The sequence below is a fragment of the Anguilla anguilla genome, chromosome 4 (assembly GCF_013347855.1).
Source record: "Anguilla anguilla isolate fAngAng1 chromosome 4, fAngAng1.pri, whole genome shotgun sequence".
NCBI lineage: Eukaryota > Metazoa > Chordata > Actinopteri > Anguilliformes > Anguillidae > Anguilla > Anguilla anguilla.
This window is the reverse complement of record NC_049204.1, coordinates 13,013,580-13,030,335: the sequence shown is the minus strand read 5'-3', so window position 1 is coordinate 13,030,335 and position 16,756 is coordinate 13,013,580. Positions and strand designations below refer to the sequence as shown.

General features: G+C 44.7%; 1 protein-coding gene across 6 annotated transcripts in view; it reads right to left on the bottom strand.

Moving 5' to 3' along the window:
* Nucleotides 1-5,269: 5,269 nt before the first annotated feature.
* tp63 (tumor protein p63) overlaps nucleotides 5,270-16,756 on the bottom strand; it is a 54,348-nt gene continuing 42,861 nt past the window's right edge. For 2 of the 6 annotated variants that reach the window (XM_035411943.1, XM_035411948.1), the window contains 10 exons: nucleotides 14,505-14,691; nucleotides 14,137-14,252; nucleotides 13,593-13,702; nucleotides 13,352-13,476; nucleotides 12,699-12,781; nucleotides 12,439-12,563; nucleotides 7,040-7,185; nucleotides 6,188-6,335; nucleotides 5,711-5,804; nucleotides 5,270-5,595 (listed from right to left, as the gene is read on the bottom strand). In XM_035411943.1, the coding sequence (XP_035267834.1) occupies nucleotides 5,299-5,595; nucleotides 5,711-5,804; nucleotides 6,188-6,335; nucleotides 7,040-7,185; nucleotides 12,439-12,563; nucleotides 12,699-12,781; nucleotides 13,352-13,476; nucleotides 13,593-13,702; nucleotides 14,137-14,252; nucleotides 14,505-14,691 (1,431 nt within the window). In that variant the 3' untranslated portion in view covers nucleotides 5,270-5,298. Of the gene's footprint in view, nucleotides 5,596-5,710; nucleotides 5,805-6,187; nucleotides 6,336-7,039; nucleotides 7,240-12,438; nucleotides 12,564-12,698; nucleotides 12,782-13,339; nucleotides 13,477-13,592; nucleotides 13,703-14,136; nucleotides 14,253-14,504; nucleotides 14,692-16,756 lie in introns of all 6 variants that reach the window. The other 4 variants (XM_035411944.1, XM_035411945.1, XM_035411947.1 and 1 more) reach the window with 3 other exon arrangements.

Below are 16,756 nucleotides of genomic sequence, written 5' to 3'. Positions count from 1 at the left end.
AACAACTCTCTTACAAGTGTTACCTTTTTCTTTACAAACAGGTTGTTGAGTTCAGCCGTTGTAAAAATGTAAATGAAAAAGCAAAGTGTGTATTGAAAAAAACGCTTGCATTTCATTGAGCATTTAAAGCATTAAAGGATGAATGTGCATTGAAACCAAGCCATAGCGACAGTTATGGCTATGTCTGCCCTTCAACCAACCTTGATCGTAGCTACAGTCATTTTCCGTGAAGACTGTTTGTCAATAAAGGTTTAATGCCTGGCAACACAGTCTTAAGTAACAGAATCAACCATCTTAAGTGACAGAATGAACCCCTGGTGACGAGCAGTTGGCAGAAAATCTGCCTGTCTCCCTCCCCCCAGGTGAAATCAGGAAGCAGCTGAATGTGGGCAGACTGGGCATTCAGAGAAACTTCATACACACTGCTACAAGGACAGGGAGAGCACTAGGCAACGGCACACAGCATTTATGTTTACATACATCAACATAGCCTTTCATAGAAAATGTATATATTTTTTGGCCGATGATCTGCTGAAGCAATCGTCAGATAAAAGCTGACCACTTTGTTGCCATGGAGACATGTTTCTGGCCTGAAATGACTTTTCTCTATGTTCTGACTCAGTCTTTTTCAATGTATGCCCTTTGATAGTAGTTTCTGGAGTGGACTGCAAGGTGTGGCACTAAACCTTTGGGTATATTTTAAATACATGCCAGTAAACATTTGTGTGGATTTTAAAAAATATAAATACAGAACAATCCAAAAACCACATACGCATACATTCATGTTTGGATAAATATAAAGGTATATATGAGGTTTTTCATTTGTATCAGTACTAATATTTGTATTTAATTTAAATTTGACATACCTTCTTAACCAGAACAACTTAGTAAAATGCTTTGAACTGTGAAGATAGCTTTGTAGCTTATAAATACACAAAGTTGAGTGATGAACAAGTAAGACATGTGTGTGCATGTGTGTGTGTGTGTGTGTGTGTGTGTGTGTGTTTTACATGAACAATGAATAAGTCACTGATTTAAAAATATACATTGTTGTTCTAGTGGTTTAAAAATGTACATTATCAAACATCATCTTTCACATGTTGGAAAAGCAGTTGCAAACATGAGTCTTTACGTTCACACAAGCATGCACAACTTAACTTAATCGCTCAATTGCTTGCTCAAAATTAAAGGAGAGATTTATGGGTGTTCGAAAGTTCTCAGATGCTAATATTTATGAAATTTTTAAGGTTTAGATAACATTCATCCAAGTATTTTCAGGGTTACACCCTCTGTTGTCTTTATGTAATATGTGTTTATAACACATATAATGTTTATTTGCATGTCTTAGTGAAATAACCCAATGATGTATTTGAACACATTTATCACAACTTGAAATACTGATGTCCCTTTAAAAGGCAAACTTCTAATGATTTCACATAAATAACAAATAAAATGTTGCCCAATTGATGCCCATGCACTTGTATTGTCTGTTCGCATTTCCCTTGGCTTATTTCAAAAAGCTATGCTGTACAATTATTCTCAATGACAGGCAATTAGCATGCGGTGACCGGAGAGCCCATAATAAGCTAGACCAGTTCAGTTATGTGGCTATCTGTACAGAGGGTTGCACTGCACGCCCAGTTAAATAAGTCTGATTTTTAATCAGATTCTGATTCATTTAGCCCGCCAGACCATTCATCAAGCCAGACCTTGCAAATGTGAGTATCATGCATGAAATACGCATAGCAAGCTTGTGTTTTTGCCATGACGGTCGACTGAGGCTGTAACCTGCACAGTGAACCAGCATGCTTAGTGGTGTTTCTTATTTGCCTCAGAGGTCACATCAACTACTTTTCTAACCTCCTATCAGGCTGCTTACTGTAGATACAACCTCTGAGGCAGATATGAAAGCATACTACTAAGTACACTGGTCCGCAGTGTTTCTTCCTTCCAAGCTGATCTGTTAGGATTAGCATTAGGGATGCAATTGGGGTCAGGGTTACAATCAGGATTAGGTTAGATCTTGGTCACAGTCACTTCCATCCAATGGATGTGCTAGTTAATCTTCTCAAAGTTGGACCTCTGGCAGGGTTCCAGATTTCCGGTGCTGCAAAGGTGGCCCTCCTCAGCATTGTCTGCAGCTGCTTGATGGTCACCTACTTTGGGTGCTGGTCCTAGTTGTTCATTCAAAAGGACAGGAATGTCTCTCTGCGCCTAGGGGTCCACCTTGGTTTTCTCCAGGCGAGCTGCCACATGATGGAATGTTGGGCAACAAGGTAACTGTCAATCTGGAAGTCCCCTGGCCTTAGGAGTAAGACTGGGTTCAGGAGAGGTTGAAGTCCCCGAAGATGATGTTTGTTCTGGTGATGGTGATGTTCCACACCTGGATCTGCCTGGTAGATCTAGGATGTCTCGTGGGGTGGAAGATTCCATCTTCTACTCTGGCCCTGGTGGCATGGGGTTGAGGGATGAGGGTGGGGGCCCGTTTAGGGTTAGGGATAGGGGTGGGGTTAGAGTTAGGAAAAAATGAGGGCCCCTTGGGAAAGAAAAGTCTGCATTGGTCATTCAGTGTACTGGATCCTTTAAGTAGGAAGAATTTGGTCCCTCTTGTGTTTGAAATCTTGTGCGCTTGTTTAGTCGCCCTGGGAATATGGTGTTTAGTTTTATGATCTAGTGTTTTATGATAGTGTTTTTCTACCCTATTTTTATCATCTGGTGTCACCAGTTAGTATTTTATTGAAGGTCCAATATTTATAGTGCCTCAGGAATCAATGGGGAAGTGTCATTGATGATTTAAATACATTGAAAACCTACAGAACAGAAGCGCTCTGTAACAGCACCTGAAATCACATTAACAACTGTATGAGTTAACTTGTAAATGAGATAACTCTGTAAATACAGCAAATGGACAATACATCTTTTGTAAATAGGGCCCTTGGTGATCATGACAACCATTTAAGGACTTTTCTGGAACAAGGTTTTTGTTTTTTTTGCATTAATATTCCTTCAGTCGCCTAGCCATGAAGGTCGTGTGACCTCTCCGTAAACTTGAGTGGGTGGGTATGCATAACCTTTTTGGAAAAATCCTAAACTGCCCTAGATGACAACCTCTTCAGACAAAAAAAAAAAAAAGTTAACAAAAACAAACAAACAAAAGGTTTCTTTAACCAATTAACTTTTATTTTTTGTTTATATCAAAATAAGGAAGAACGTTTATAAATCTGTAACTTGTGAAATATTTACAAGACATTGTACAATATGACAAATAAGTTTTCCCCCATTACATAATACAAAAAAAGCCAATACAAAAACAAAGTTAATCTTGAATGCAAAATGTCAGACCATTGTGGTTCAAACTTTCTATTCAAGATATGGCTACGACACCACTACATCCTTTGAAGCAGTCAGCTGAAATTTTGTAATAGTCTTGAAGTATTTAACACTTTGCAAGTTTTAAGCAAAAAAAATCTCTCCACCAAACTAGCTGACACTGTTATAAATGCTGTTCACATATGTATATAAAAAAATCCAGAACCTTTATTTGAAATCAAGGACTCTATGCTCTAGCACATACTGAAATGACATAATCAAACAATATAGTTTTACATGAAACTTTGCATTCTTATACATTGCAATAATGGGCACTACACTGTTCCCCAGTGCAGTTAATGGCAGTGACTCTAGTATATTTCAAGCTATTTAAAGCTCTATTTTCTTTCTTTAATAATGGTGTAATTAAGGACATAAAAACCATGCATGTTCTTTTATAAACATCATTTAACACTAAGGGTATATTTATTTTCAACTGAAATGCAAAAGAATTATGCGCAAGGATAACCCGATATGATTTCAATACGAGTTGTTCAGCTGTACAAAACAAAACGCTTCAGGTCTAACTGCAGTCCTGCTCGGCTTTCAATAGCACCAAACACCCATGCGTGAGAAACAGGAAACTGCTTCTTTCAAAATAAAGCTCACTGAATTTGGAGGAAAAAAAAGCTCTTGTCTACTCTTGTCATTTTCATATAAAAATGTATACTGTATTCAGGTATTTCTCTGTTTGTTCTAGAATGGCCATAAGAGACTGGAAATGTGTCGAGTTCCTCAAATTCACACATAATATTAAGCATCAATTAGCCTACAAGACAACCACCCACATATTCCCTAGTGTGTCCTGCCTCATAATCCAATGTCATGTAGTAGACAGACAAATGCCTTTGTGCACACACAACCCAAATACTAAAGGCCATAGAAAATCTGCAACGGAGTGAAAAGGTGATAGAGAGGGCAGGCAGTAGTTTGCTCAGTGAATAATGGACTCCAGTGTGGACCAGGTAATTGGTCCACAGTTTAGGACCTCATTATAACACCATTGCATACATCACAATTCTGCTTTTCACTGAAAATGTTCCTCTATATCTTCCCAGAATGAAAAGTATTGGGGCACAGCAACTTTGCATTAAACCCCTATGATTAACATTATCTGTCTGTCGTTTTAAGGGTGAGTGCCGATTACCATTATTTTCAATACTTCAAAACACATTCTGTAATGGTACGTAATCGAGGAAAACAAGTAATACCATAACACAATGATACTTTAAAGCAACACTTTTGCAAAAAGAAACCTGGCGGCTACAATAGTCTGAAAACCTCATGTTTAAAAGCAGAATAACACTTTCTTCTCACAGTTATGTGGAGGAATTACAGCACAGTATGCGACTTCAAATGTATACAATCATATCTGGCTAAAGCCAGTGCTCGTTAACATTTTGCCTTACAGTATTGAAAGAGGTTTCTTTTTTTTCTCTTTTTTTTTTTCACCAGACCACCACAGCATAGAGCAAGGCACTTATAATCAGTCCAAACCCACTTCCTTGAGCTAGAGGATTTCTTTATGAAATTTTCAGCCATGGTAAACAAGAAAAAAAATATACAAAACCTCCTGCGCGTTCGCATTTCTGTTTGCTAAACGGTAGCGCAGGAGGACAAACGTTGCATCTGCTCAAAGCAATAACGAAAAGTTAAGTGCTCTGTCTCAGAGATGAAAGAAATTAGAAAGAACCATGCACCATCCAGTGACTCTCACCTTGCTTGTTATAAATGGAGGGGCCTTAAAATGACACCAGTACAACATACAAAAACGATAAAAGAAAATAAGTGCAACTTTTCTGTCTTTTCTTTTTTCATCAACAAAACCGAACGGTGGGACAGAGCAAAGGCACTGTGAAGTTGAGTCTCTTGCGCGATCGTGGAGGGCTTGGGGGGGGGGGGGGCGATGAAGGGGCGGGGGGGTCATCCTCACTCTCCCTCCTCCTTGATGCGCTGCTGCTTGTTGCGGCGGGAGTCCATGTCGAAGGAGAAGTCGCTCCAGTCGTCGCGCGGGGGGAAGGAGATGGTCTGGCGGAGCGTGAAGCGCACGGCGTCGATGACGCGCTCGCCCCGCGCCTCCGAGGAGCCCACGCTCACCGTGGACGAGCCGCTGGTGGCCCGCAGGATGTGCGGCGGGGGCGAGAACTCCATGGTCTGCCGGTGCTCCAGGATCCCCTTCCAGATGACGGCCTGGAACTCGCTGGGGATCTTCAGCCTGGACAGGTCCTGCAGACACCACACAGCATGTTAAGTCCCCCGGTCTCTGAGGCCCGCTAGCTCGCGGCGGCGGCTGCTCTTCCTAATGACACTGCGGATTTGTGTGAGCTAGGCAGGGCCTCACCTCCATGTTATAATTCTCAATCTGGTAGATATTGGTCAGGCCTTGAGCTGTGAAGTAATCCAGGCAGGCTGAGCAGCCCAGCCTCAACAGGAAACTACAAAGAACAACAACACGCACATGTCACAAAAGGCCCTCTCCTACAGCCGAACTGCATCACAACAAACAGATCACTTTGCTGAACAATAAAATAAAAACGAGTCAGAAAAACAATTCCCCTCTTAATATTTTTTATAATAGCTCTTTATTTGTTTTTTTTTTGCTTGGTCCTGTACATCCAATTTCCCTAGGGTTCTAACTCAAACACTTGCAAATGACTTTATCCAAAGAATTCAAGCTCAAACTGGCACGTTTCGTGAGAAACTGAAACCGCTCGATACCTAGTTATTATTTACAGATTAATACACCCCTCGCGGGCCTTTGCGAAGCTTGTCGTGCTGGGGGGTGGGGGAATGTACAGAGGCGTCTGGAAAGGCGTACCTGGAGATACTGCTGTCCATAGGGTAGGGTGGCGGGGGCGTGCAGTGGGAGGAGGGCACCATGGGTAACTGTGTCTGCAGGGCGTGGGTGGGGCTGAGCGTGCTCATATCGCCACCCATGGGGATGTGGGTGCCCATCATCGGAGTCACTGCGAAGACACACCCCAGCCGTCAGCACTGTGGGAAACGGGTTCTTATGTGCACAAACCATATAGGGGATGGTGGGGGGGCAGGGGACTCATTGATGCAATGTGCAAGAATGTACAGTTTAATGCAAAACAGTTGTATTGTTCTTGTTTGACAATGTCATTTTAGTATGTGCTAGAGCATATTAAGGCCTTGATTTCAACTAAAGGTTCTGTATCTTTTATATACATACGGGAATGTACCAGTGTCTGCTAGCATGAGGGAGAGAATTTTGTAGATACTTTTATTTTTTTAATTTAAAGTGTTAACCCTTAAAGGTGTAAGACCACAAATCCATGATTAGAATGTTCCTAACTGAACATTCTAATGCTGATCTAGCAATCACTACTGTTAATTGAATGCAATGGATTTCTAGAACACTGACACAGGATTTTGAAAAAACTTTCCAAAAAAGACAACTCTTCAAAGTGTTAAATATTTAGCTTTATATAATAAAACAATGAATAAGGCCTGCAGTGCATAATGAAGGAACTCATTTACACAGATAGAGTGCCATTTATACACGTTGCAGGTTCCAAGGTCGACTACAGTACCCCCTGCATGCCCAGACAGGCAGTCTGTCATGTGATAGCCCCCCGAGGGGGGTTCGGTGGGTGGCGGGGGAGGGTGTCGGGCTCGCGGGGTGGGGGGGGGGGGGCACACTTACTGTCAGTCAGGCCTCCAGACATGCTGGAGGGGGTGAGGGAGTTGCGCTGCTGGGGGTTGATGAGCTGGCTCACTGAGGGGAGTTTGTTCACCTTACTGTGGGGGGGGGAGCTGGAGCCGAAGCCCGGCTGAGAGGACATGGGACTCCTGGGGCACGGAAAAGCACACATGCCGTTACTCTGATCGTCCCAGACATCCCATCTTTAACAACACAGAGCCCTGGGGTTAGTGGGAGAAAGACGTCCGCTGAGATCATCAGCACACCTCAAGAGCCACGGTAGCCATTTTGGGCCGAGACAAATCACGTTCTATTCACACGGTCAGCAAATGGTATGTTATTATGACTCTTTCCATTACTTAGGTAAAATAAAATAGATTGCGGTCAGGTCAATTCTCACAAAGGAGGCATTTTTTTGTTTTTAATACAGAATGCAACATTACCATCTGATATACAAAAGGTTGTATAACTAGCTGTCCTTGAGGTACCTTTAGAAGAAACTAGCTGAAATGTATTCCACAGTTTTTTTAATACGATCGTTTTAATTTTTGGACCTCAATAGATTTATCTGAAATGTGCCAAGGAAAGCCAGAAGTAGTATGCTTCCCTTTTTCACAAATTGAATCTGTATTCTTTATCGAACGAAGGCATGTAAGCCAATATATTCTTAACCATTGGATCTTGTACAAACGTGTGAACAAAATTTCATTTGGGTCATTTTCGAATCTTGAGCAACTAATGTCTTTACTTTTAAACAATTGTGTTTAGGCGTTAAAATTTATCACAGGTTAATGCACTTAGTATATGCATACTGAATATAAAAACACGAAGTGATTTACTTGCACCTTCAGCTCAAAGACAGATGCATTTTCTGTTACTTTGAAGAACCCACATTAAAGGTTTTTCTTCAACAATGAACCTAGAAAATAGCATGATAAAACACCATTGCCTCCAGCTTTCCTATTTTAAACAGTTACAGTGGCTCTTGAATGCATACAGTACAAATGTCTATAAATATATTTTATATATAAATGTATTTAAACAGTTTTTCAGTGCTTCTGAGAATTGGAACTACTGATTTATTAAATATTTCAAAAGTGCAATACATTTATGAAATCCAAGCATGCAAAAATCTTTCACATACATTATTCAAAATGTGGAAAAGTTTTGTTAAGCTCAACTGGAATTGCAGCCATTTTAATTTTGCCATCTAAGACACACACGTAAGTGTGGCCGCGCCCTCATAAAAACCAGAACTGCTGCAGTTACCAGATGGGTGCTTTGCCAAAACTTCCACAAAAGCATTTACATTTCAAAGAGAAAAGGAGCCAAAATGGCTGTAAGTTCTGTGTGTTTATCACTGACAGAAAAACACTGAGTCAATGTTTGTCTTTTATTAATTTATTTGTTATGTTTGAAATATATAATTTATATTTATGTGTAGATTATTTAGAAATGTTATCTTAATTCTCTATATGTTTTATTTTGCTGTGGTTCCTTGTTAACAAATGAACAGGCATATCTTAGAGACAAACAAAAAGAGGAAAGGGATGAAATGAAAGGACCCACAGAAGGAAAGAAAGAAAAGAAGGAAACGGCGGAAAACATATTTATTGAGAAATGACTGATAAAGGTGCAGGAGTCATTTGATCACAACAGTCTGTTTCAAACAGAATAAACACAAAAGCAAGTTCTTAATATATTCTGACCATCACTGTACATATCTCATTTTCTTTAAATCTTAAAAAGGTAAAATAAAGGTTTTTCTTAAGAAACTGCACAGATACTCAGAAACAATCAAAAAACAAACAGAAACTGTCCTGCAGTGATTTTTCTTTTATAAAACATGACCAGCATTATTAAGGCTATAATATTATATATTTATAATACCCCCCCCCCCCCCCCCACCCCCCACAACCCCTTGCACCTCCCAACACAAGAAAGCACCCAATAACCCCAATAACAACTGGGGTAATCTGAGTCCAGCTCCAAAAAACAAAGCAAAAAAAAAAAACACTGCAATAAAACCTGAAACTAAAAGCAAGCATTTGTAGAAGCTCATCAACGGCTAAAAATTAAACAGAAAGTACTAACGCTTGGTTCCTGACCAGCTAGGGGTACTCAGTGTTTGCAAAGACTTTCCTCCTCGTTTGAGGAAAGTGAAGAGGTCAACTGAGAGGCCTTCACTGTATATGTGCAATGAAGTTTGTGCAATACAAACAGGTCTCACTATCCAACCACACTGTTCCTTTTCTGAGATACTAAACACTGAAGCAAAAACCTAACTCATGCATTAACGAGGGGATATTTTTTTTAAAACGGCTCTTCTGAACCAAAAGAAAATTGTAAATTGCAGAATTCACTTTGTCCTTTTGGCTTGCCACTGAAATTTTGACACTCGCTTATGTAGAAAATACCTTTTCTTTTCATTAAACATGCAAAGAAGAAAACAAGAACCTAAATTGATTTTAGAATACAAACGGGTACAGCTAAAAAAATTAATTGGCCTGAAACAACGATTGGCCTGGTGGCACTCGCTAAAATTTGAGTTGAACTTCGGCACTGAAGCCAGAAGTGTAAAGATTCTAGAAATAAAATGCAGCACCTTCGGTGCGACAGAACACGATCCATTGATTTACGCCCTACGTCTACTGCAATATCCCTGTTGAGAAAACAAGAGCGTGATGCAACAAGAAGCACTTCTTGAAACAACAGACACCCAGGAGAGACGTGGAGGAGGTGAGGCGGTGGGGGGAAAGGGGGGGGGGGATTTGGAAGGGGGGGGGGGGTGTAGTGCCCGGCCTCGGACTAAACCTCTGACACGCGCAGAATGTGACTAGAGGAGGAATGTGTGGCGGGCTCTCAGGTGGAACCAGAGTGCTTCTTCTGGTCACTTATTGGCTCCAGAAGCTCAGTGCGGAGGCGGGCTTTAAGCAGACTGTAGAGAGGAACCAGAGAGAGAAGAGAGGGAGAAATAAGGCCACAGGTCTGGAGGAGAGGAAGAGGAGAAAGAGGAGGAGGAGGAGGAGAAGGGGGGCTGTGCTTTTATGACCGTGGGTCCTTGCTGGAATGGCAGGGCTGGAATGGGGACCTGCTCTCTGCAGAGGGTGACCAAGACTAGACCAGGCCCTGCTGCATTTTAAATCAGGCAACATGTATCAGACCTATAAACTCTATTCTGACCCACTTAAGTCAAATATCAATATTACTGTAGTCAGGTAAATGCTTTGTGCTTTCTTACGTTTCCAAACAAATCTGAAAAGAACCTTACCATTGTTTAAGTGAACAGAGACTGTTTTTTTAAATATTGCCATATTAACAGTATTAATGTATTGCCATTATTATAATATCATTAACATGGAAATGACATTACTATGTTGTCAAGTATGTTTTGTAATCTTGTGTCTTCTGGCTGTCTTTTCCACAGCGACTATAGGTGTGTTGCAGTTACTTTAATCGCCAGAAGGTGGCACTAGTTGACAACACTGGGGTTGTTTGTTCAGTGCATCCAACTCAGATGACACGGTAAAGTGGGATTAAAGGAAACAATTATTCCGGTCTTAAAACTCCTACGGAAAAATACAATAAAACAAAATAAAAAGACTGACACGCTTTTATCCTAGGTAATGAGGGCTTTTATTTCACGAAATGAAAGGAGCACCTTCCCGGAAGCAAGAGTTACAGGGACCGTGGTCATGAAGAGAGGAGGAAGGGAAGCACGTTATAAAACAAGGGACAGCGATGGAAAGGGATTCCGAGGACATGCAAGTAGAGAGAGACAAACCCGGCACCAGCCAGACGGGTTCTTTTCTCACACCAGAAGAGTCAAGTCAACAGCTACACACACCAGACTTAGGTAATCCAGATACTAGATCCAGAACTAGCCGCTAAAGTTTTTTTTTTGGAGTTCTTTTTTTTTTTTTTTTGAATTCTGTTGTGCTGAATGGCTTTGCAAAAGTCATCGAAATACAATGACCAAACTTCCCCTTCCGAAATCAGAGATGCGTCGCCCCTTCTTTCTCTTTATTACAGTGTGAAATAGGATGTGGCTTTCGGGACAAAAGAAGCGTGGGGCAGGCTCCTGGAAATAATAGCCACCCGACCCGTTCTCACCCCGTCATCTGCACAAGCCTAGACACTGATGCAATGAAAGCAGGCTTTACGCTACGGCTGAGTAACAAAAAGCCAAGATAACCAGCTACTCCTACAAGCTCCCTGAAGCAGCCATTTTCATAATGCCTTCCACTGCAGACAGCGGAGGGGGGGGGGGGGGGGGGGGGGGGGGGGGGGAACGTTAATTATGAAGCGGTGGAAGAAGGAAAAAAGAAGTTGGAAAGCTTCTCTGACCGTGACCTCCCCAGCAAATGCGCACATTACCTCACTGCCAAGGCGTCTGTCAGTTTCCTTAATGAGGAACGATAACAAAAGCAGTAATTATCAAAGGGGCGTCGAGAGCCCCAGGTTCAAAGCTATAATTTGCAGCTATCTGGTTCCTTTTTTTAAATTTTCATTCAGCCTGCCCTGTGTGAGAGGTGTAGCGGGTCTCGAGCGTCTGGAAAAGTGAGAAGTGGCTTGTGTCGGACGACTGAGGACCGGGGAGTATTGTGTCATCGGAGTTGTTGTGTAAATCTGTTCTCCTCTGAGCAGCCAGGAGCTCCACCTGTCTGACTGAAAATAAAACTTTGTCTGTCTGCGTCAAGCAGCTTGCCAACTCCAAAAGGAGAGTACACACTATCCCGAAATAGGCAAGGTTCATCCTTCCCCCCCCCCCCCCCCCCCCCCCGTGTAAATCGATTGAGCAAACGCGTTATTATTGTTGGCTGAATTCATGCTCCTGTCAAAAAGCTTGGCTGCCCACAGTGTGATCAATTTCCACAGCCGTGCAGCAGCCAATCACAGCACTCCAACCCAGACCGTTTCCATGCTAGCTCAAAGGAAAAAACAAAAAAAACATGCTTGTGCTCGGGGTGTGTTACTGAGCTCTTAAAACACCAACTCAAAACTACTGTCAAGTCATGCTCATGCTCCAAACTAAATTTTTCCATCCGTTCTTAATGCGCTGAAACCATTCCACTCAACAAGTGACACACTCCGTTAAGATATGAAGCCAAACAACAGCTCTCTTATTTTTCAAGTGGGGAAAAGTCCCCACGGGGTAAAAAAACCTTCTTCACAAGCAAGCTGAAGCAACGCATTCTTAAAAATGTTACCGTGTTAAACGAGGCGGTCAAAAGGACAGACGAGCGAGGGGACAGGTTTAGAAAAGCAAACAAAGCAAAACAAGGAATCACAGCAAACGGGCTGAGGGTGGACCTTGCCAATGTCTCCTTTTCGAAATTTTTCGTCCTGACTGCGAGACGGACGGGCGAAGCGCGAAGGCTTTCTGGCGGTGAGATACTCACTGTTTCTGGACCAGATTCTGTTGCTGCTGTCTGTATGACTCGATAGTGTGCTGGGGCAGAAACTGCATGAGCTCCAGTGACTCTTTAATTTTCACCAAAATCTCATAGATTTCACGGCCTTTAATCTGTGGGGGGGGGAGAGACAAGAGGCGAGGATAAGTGGTGCGGGAAAGAAAGTGAAAAAAAGAGAGAAAAAAAACGACATGAGCGCAAATGACTGAATAACGCCGACGTGGCGGGCGGGGGCGAGATGAACTCACAGGCAGACAAAACACTTCCTCGTCCGTGGATCTTCTCTTCTTGATGGAGGACATCTGGATGCCGTGCGACGCCTGGCGGAAAGCTACGGGCGGGAAAGAGGCACGCGGTCAGTACCTGCCCCCGGCCCGGAGCGCGACACAGGCCAGCTCTGATTGGAGGAACAGCGGAAGCGGGGGATGGGGGGATGGGGCATTGCACCAGCTCTACACCAGCTTTACACCAGCTCTGCAATCACCCTTCACCAGCTCTACACCAGCATTACACGTGCTCTACACCCGCATTGCACCAGCTCTACACCTGCTTAATACCTGCTCTGCAATCGCCCTGCACCAGCTCTACACCCACCCTGCACCAGCTCTACACCCACCCTGTACCAGCTCTACCCCCGCATTGCACCAGGTCTACACCCACCCTGCACCAGCTCTACACCCACCCTGCACCAGCTCTACACCCACTCTACACCAGCTCTACACCCACTCTACACCAGCTCTACACCCACTCTACACCAGCTCTACACCCGCCCTGCACCAGCTCTACACCCACTCTACACCAGCTCTACACCCACTCTACACCAGCTCTACACCCACTCTACACCAACTCTACACCCGCCCTGCACCAGCCAGCCCCAGCAGCTACTTACGGCGCTTCGTACCCTCACTGCTCTTTGTCCCCTCGGTCACGTGCTGCTTGCGGATGCTGTCCTCGTCCGCCTTCCGGTCCCTTCCGGGGCAGGCGCAGATCCGGGCCTCGAAGCAGCGGCGTCCCAGGACCTGACCGCTGGGGGCCACAGGGGAGAGAGACGGCCTCAGTGTTAGACAGGGGGGCTCTTTCTCCGCTCAACTCGCCCAAACCCCCGACGCCAAAAAAACGGGCCGGCTCGGCCGGGCTCTTACTCTCTGCTCTCCAGCGTGACGATGATGAGGATGGGGCGCCGGTTCATGCCCCCGACGCAGCTGGAGTTGCACATGAAGTTGTACAGGATGGTGGTGAACTCGGTGCCAACCTGCCAAGGGGAAAACACAACTGTGACGCCACCGAAGACAGAAAGATGAAATGCTGACAAGTGTGCTGGTCAAACCAATTGCTGAGGGAAGCTTTAAGACTGACTGTTGGCCAGAGCAGAAGCACATATAATTACACTTTGTGAATATGTCAAATATGGCGTTCAGGGGCGGGTTATTACCACTAAATTTAAAACATGAAATACCTTCAAGCTCATGACCACTCGTTTAAAAACACGAAACGCCATCGAGCTCCGTTGCGGCCGTCAGGGACGGCAGCTGGTTGGGCGGTTTGAGTGACTGGGGCATGTGTGTGTGTTTGTGGGCTCGTGTGTGTCGCGTGATCCCCGCCGGCCTGGAACACATGGCGCTGTTGAAATGGAGCGATGACCTTGCCATGACATGAGGGTCATGTGACGGGGGGGGGGGGGTTTACCTGGGGCGGCTCGTATGGCACCAGCACGCTCTGGCGTCCCGTTATCGAGTCCTCCATGTACTGGGCGTGGCTGTTCCCCTCCACCCGAATCAGGTGGCTGGGTGGAGCCGTCTGACCTGTAGACGGAAAACGATATTTACAAACAAGCACTTTCACTTTTTCACATTTTAAAGAGTTTAAAACCTGGAATATGAGTTTACATTCTCCGTATTCTAAAATAGTATTGCCACTGAATTTAAACTCAATATACTTTCAAATAGACAAAAAAATGAACAATTACTGTGCTCGTAATATGTCAAGGACACCAAATCTCGAAATCTTTGTTGGTCTGGTGATTGCAGACTAGACGTGCGCAAAGGGCGGCTCACCGTCGTTGAACTCTCGACTCAGCTCGTGGTTGGGGCAGCGCTTGACCACCTCGGTCACGTGCTCGGCCTTTTTGTACACGGGCATGGCCCGGATGACGGCGCCTTGGGGCGGGTTGGTCAGGACCTTGATTTGAATGGGACACGTCTTGGCGATCTGGCAATATAACTTCTTCAACTCCGTGGAATACTGGAGGGGAGAAAGAAAGCGAAGGTCATGCCGCTTTAAGTAAACAAACTACACGGTGTAACGCTATACGCCGTATGACAAAGTACAATGCAAATCCGCACTGCTGTCAAGCGCTGACTCTTCGCAAGAGCTTGCGGCTGATTGGTTTGTTTTCACACCTTGTCAGATGAAGGCTTGCGCTGTGCCGTACGTCTATGTAGAGATTAACCAGTCCGCCCTGAGAGCTCTGTGTGTCAGTGTGCTGTTTGGGATGACATGTCCCCAGGGCGGTGCTGTTACTCTGGAATGTTCCGTGAGGGGTTGAGGATAGTCAGGCAGCTTGACCCACAGGTAAAGTATGACGAGACCGCTTGAGATTATTATCTGATTTTTGCTTGTTTCACCTCATCTAATATGAACCTCTGAACAGATGTGCATTGTGCGGAATCTGGTTTTTGTAATCACAGAAAATAGCAGCTTCTATCATAGCTGAGGAGTGTAGGTGCTAAATTTAAACAAACTTGCTCATTAGATCAGCCCAGTTCAGTATGGTTGCCTGATTTCTGCATACATTCAACCAGCATTCCAAATGAGTGGAATGACATTAGAGATTTTTATAGCTTCATAGCAAGCTACTATGTTGGCTTCCTATCAATAATACACAATAATTTTTACTAATCTTTTCTGCCACGACATAACAAATAACAGGCAAATTACTGAAATGCGGTTATCAAAAATCCTAAAAAACTGGTGAATGGCAGATGTTCTACTGGGGAACACTGATGACCTATCAGTCTACAATGTAGAGGGTGACTCAAAAGCACTCCTGCAACACCTGCAGCTCGTCCGTAGCATTCCTGTTCCCACCTGGAGCTGAAGGAGTTAAACCTTGTCCTGTGATTAGGGGTTCCACAAAAAAAAAAAAACATTGTCTGAAAGGCTCTGTGGACAGGGCGGGGGGTGGGGGTGGATGGGACACACCCAAAGCTGCTGACGTCTGCTGGCAGCCCCCCCACCTCCTCCCCTCCCCCCTCCCCCTGACCCTCCCTCACTTCCGCAGTGCGCCGTAAATCACCTCACCCAAGCCCGAGGTCCTGCATTCCCCACAGGTGCTCTGCTAGCCTCACTTCCATCATCAAAGCCGTGATTCAAAGCCGCGATTAAACCGCAAGCAGCTAGCACGCACTTAGCGACCGAGCGCTAACATTGGCTACCTGGTCAATTTAAAACGGGAGGGACTCAAGATCTCTCGACGCTTAGGTCTTTGCAGGGTGTGGACACGCAGGACGACGGGTCCGCTCGCCCCCCCGAGCGTTCCGCGTGTTACGCTCCGGTCGCTGTGTCACTGACCGCAGGGATCGGCGTCTCGTCACACGCCGCGGTCTGGTCACACAGGACGCCGCTGTCTGAGGCCTGGAACGCTACGGTCGTGCGTAGCTCAGGCGCGCTGCGCTGACGTACCCCCCCAGCCGGGCTCGTCTACGCTATTACAGCTAATGGGCGTGCTTTGCGCGCTGGCTCTGCGTTGATTACAGCCTTCAGCGAGCATTACATCCAAACAGGATTACGGACGATGACGGCAGCTCCGCCGGCCTCGGCTTAAATGCGATTTTTCTGGGAGTGCGATTTCGCTCCATCGCTCGGTGTTCACGCTCCCCTGCTCCTTTAAGAATGAAGTCCTCCTCTTTAAGTGAGCTCAGAGGTGGGGGGGGGTGGGGGGTGGGGGGGGGGGAGTTAAGAAAACTTTCCTTTCAGGTTCGTTTCGAAAAGAAAAAAAAGAAGAAGAGAAAAAAAAGTGTTCTCACGTGGCTGGGGGCTGTTTTTGTAGAACAATGGTACATTAAATTCCGTTTCTACTGGCTTTTGATATGAAGTGTTCCAATGAAAGGGGCCCATCCCAGCACCTGTCTGCGATGAGTTATAATGTTACACAAGGTTGGCAGTGATACTTCCACCAGGGCAGCCCCCCAACACCAACCCTCTGCTTTCCTCTAAACCAACACACGCACGGCCGCCAAAAATTCCTTTACCGGAACAGCTACCCAGTTCACCTAAAGGCCTTTACATTGATTAAAACCCTTCACGA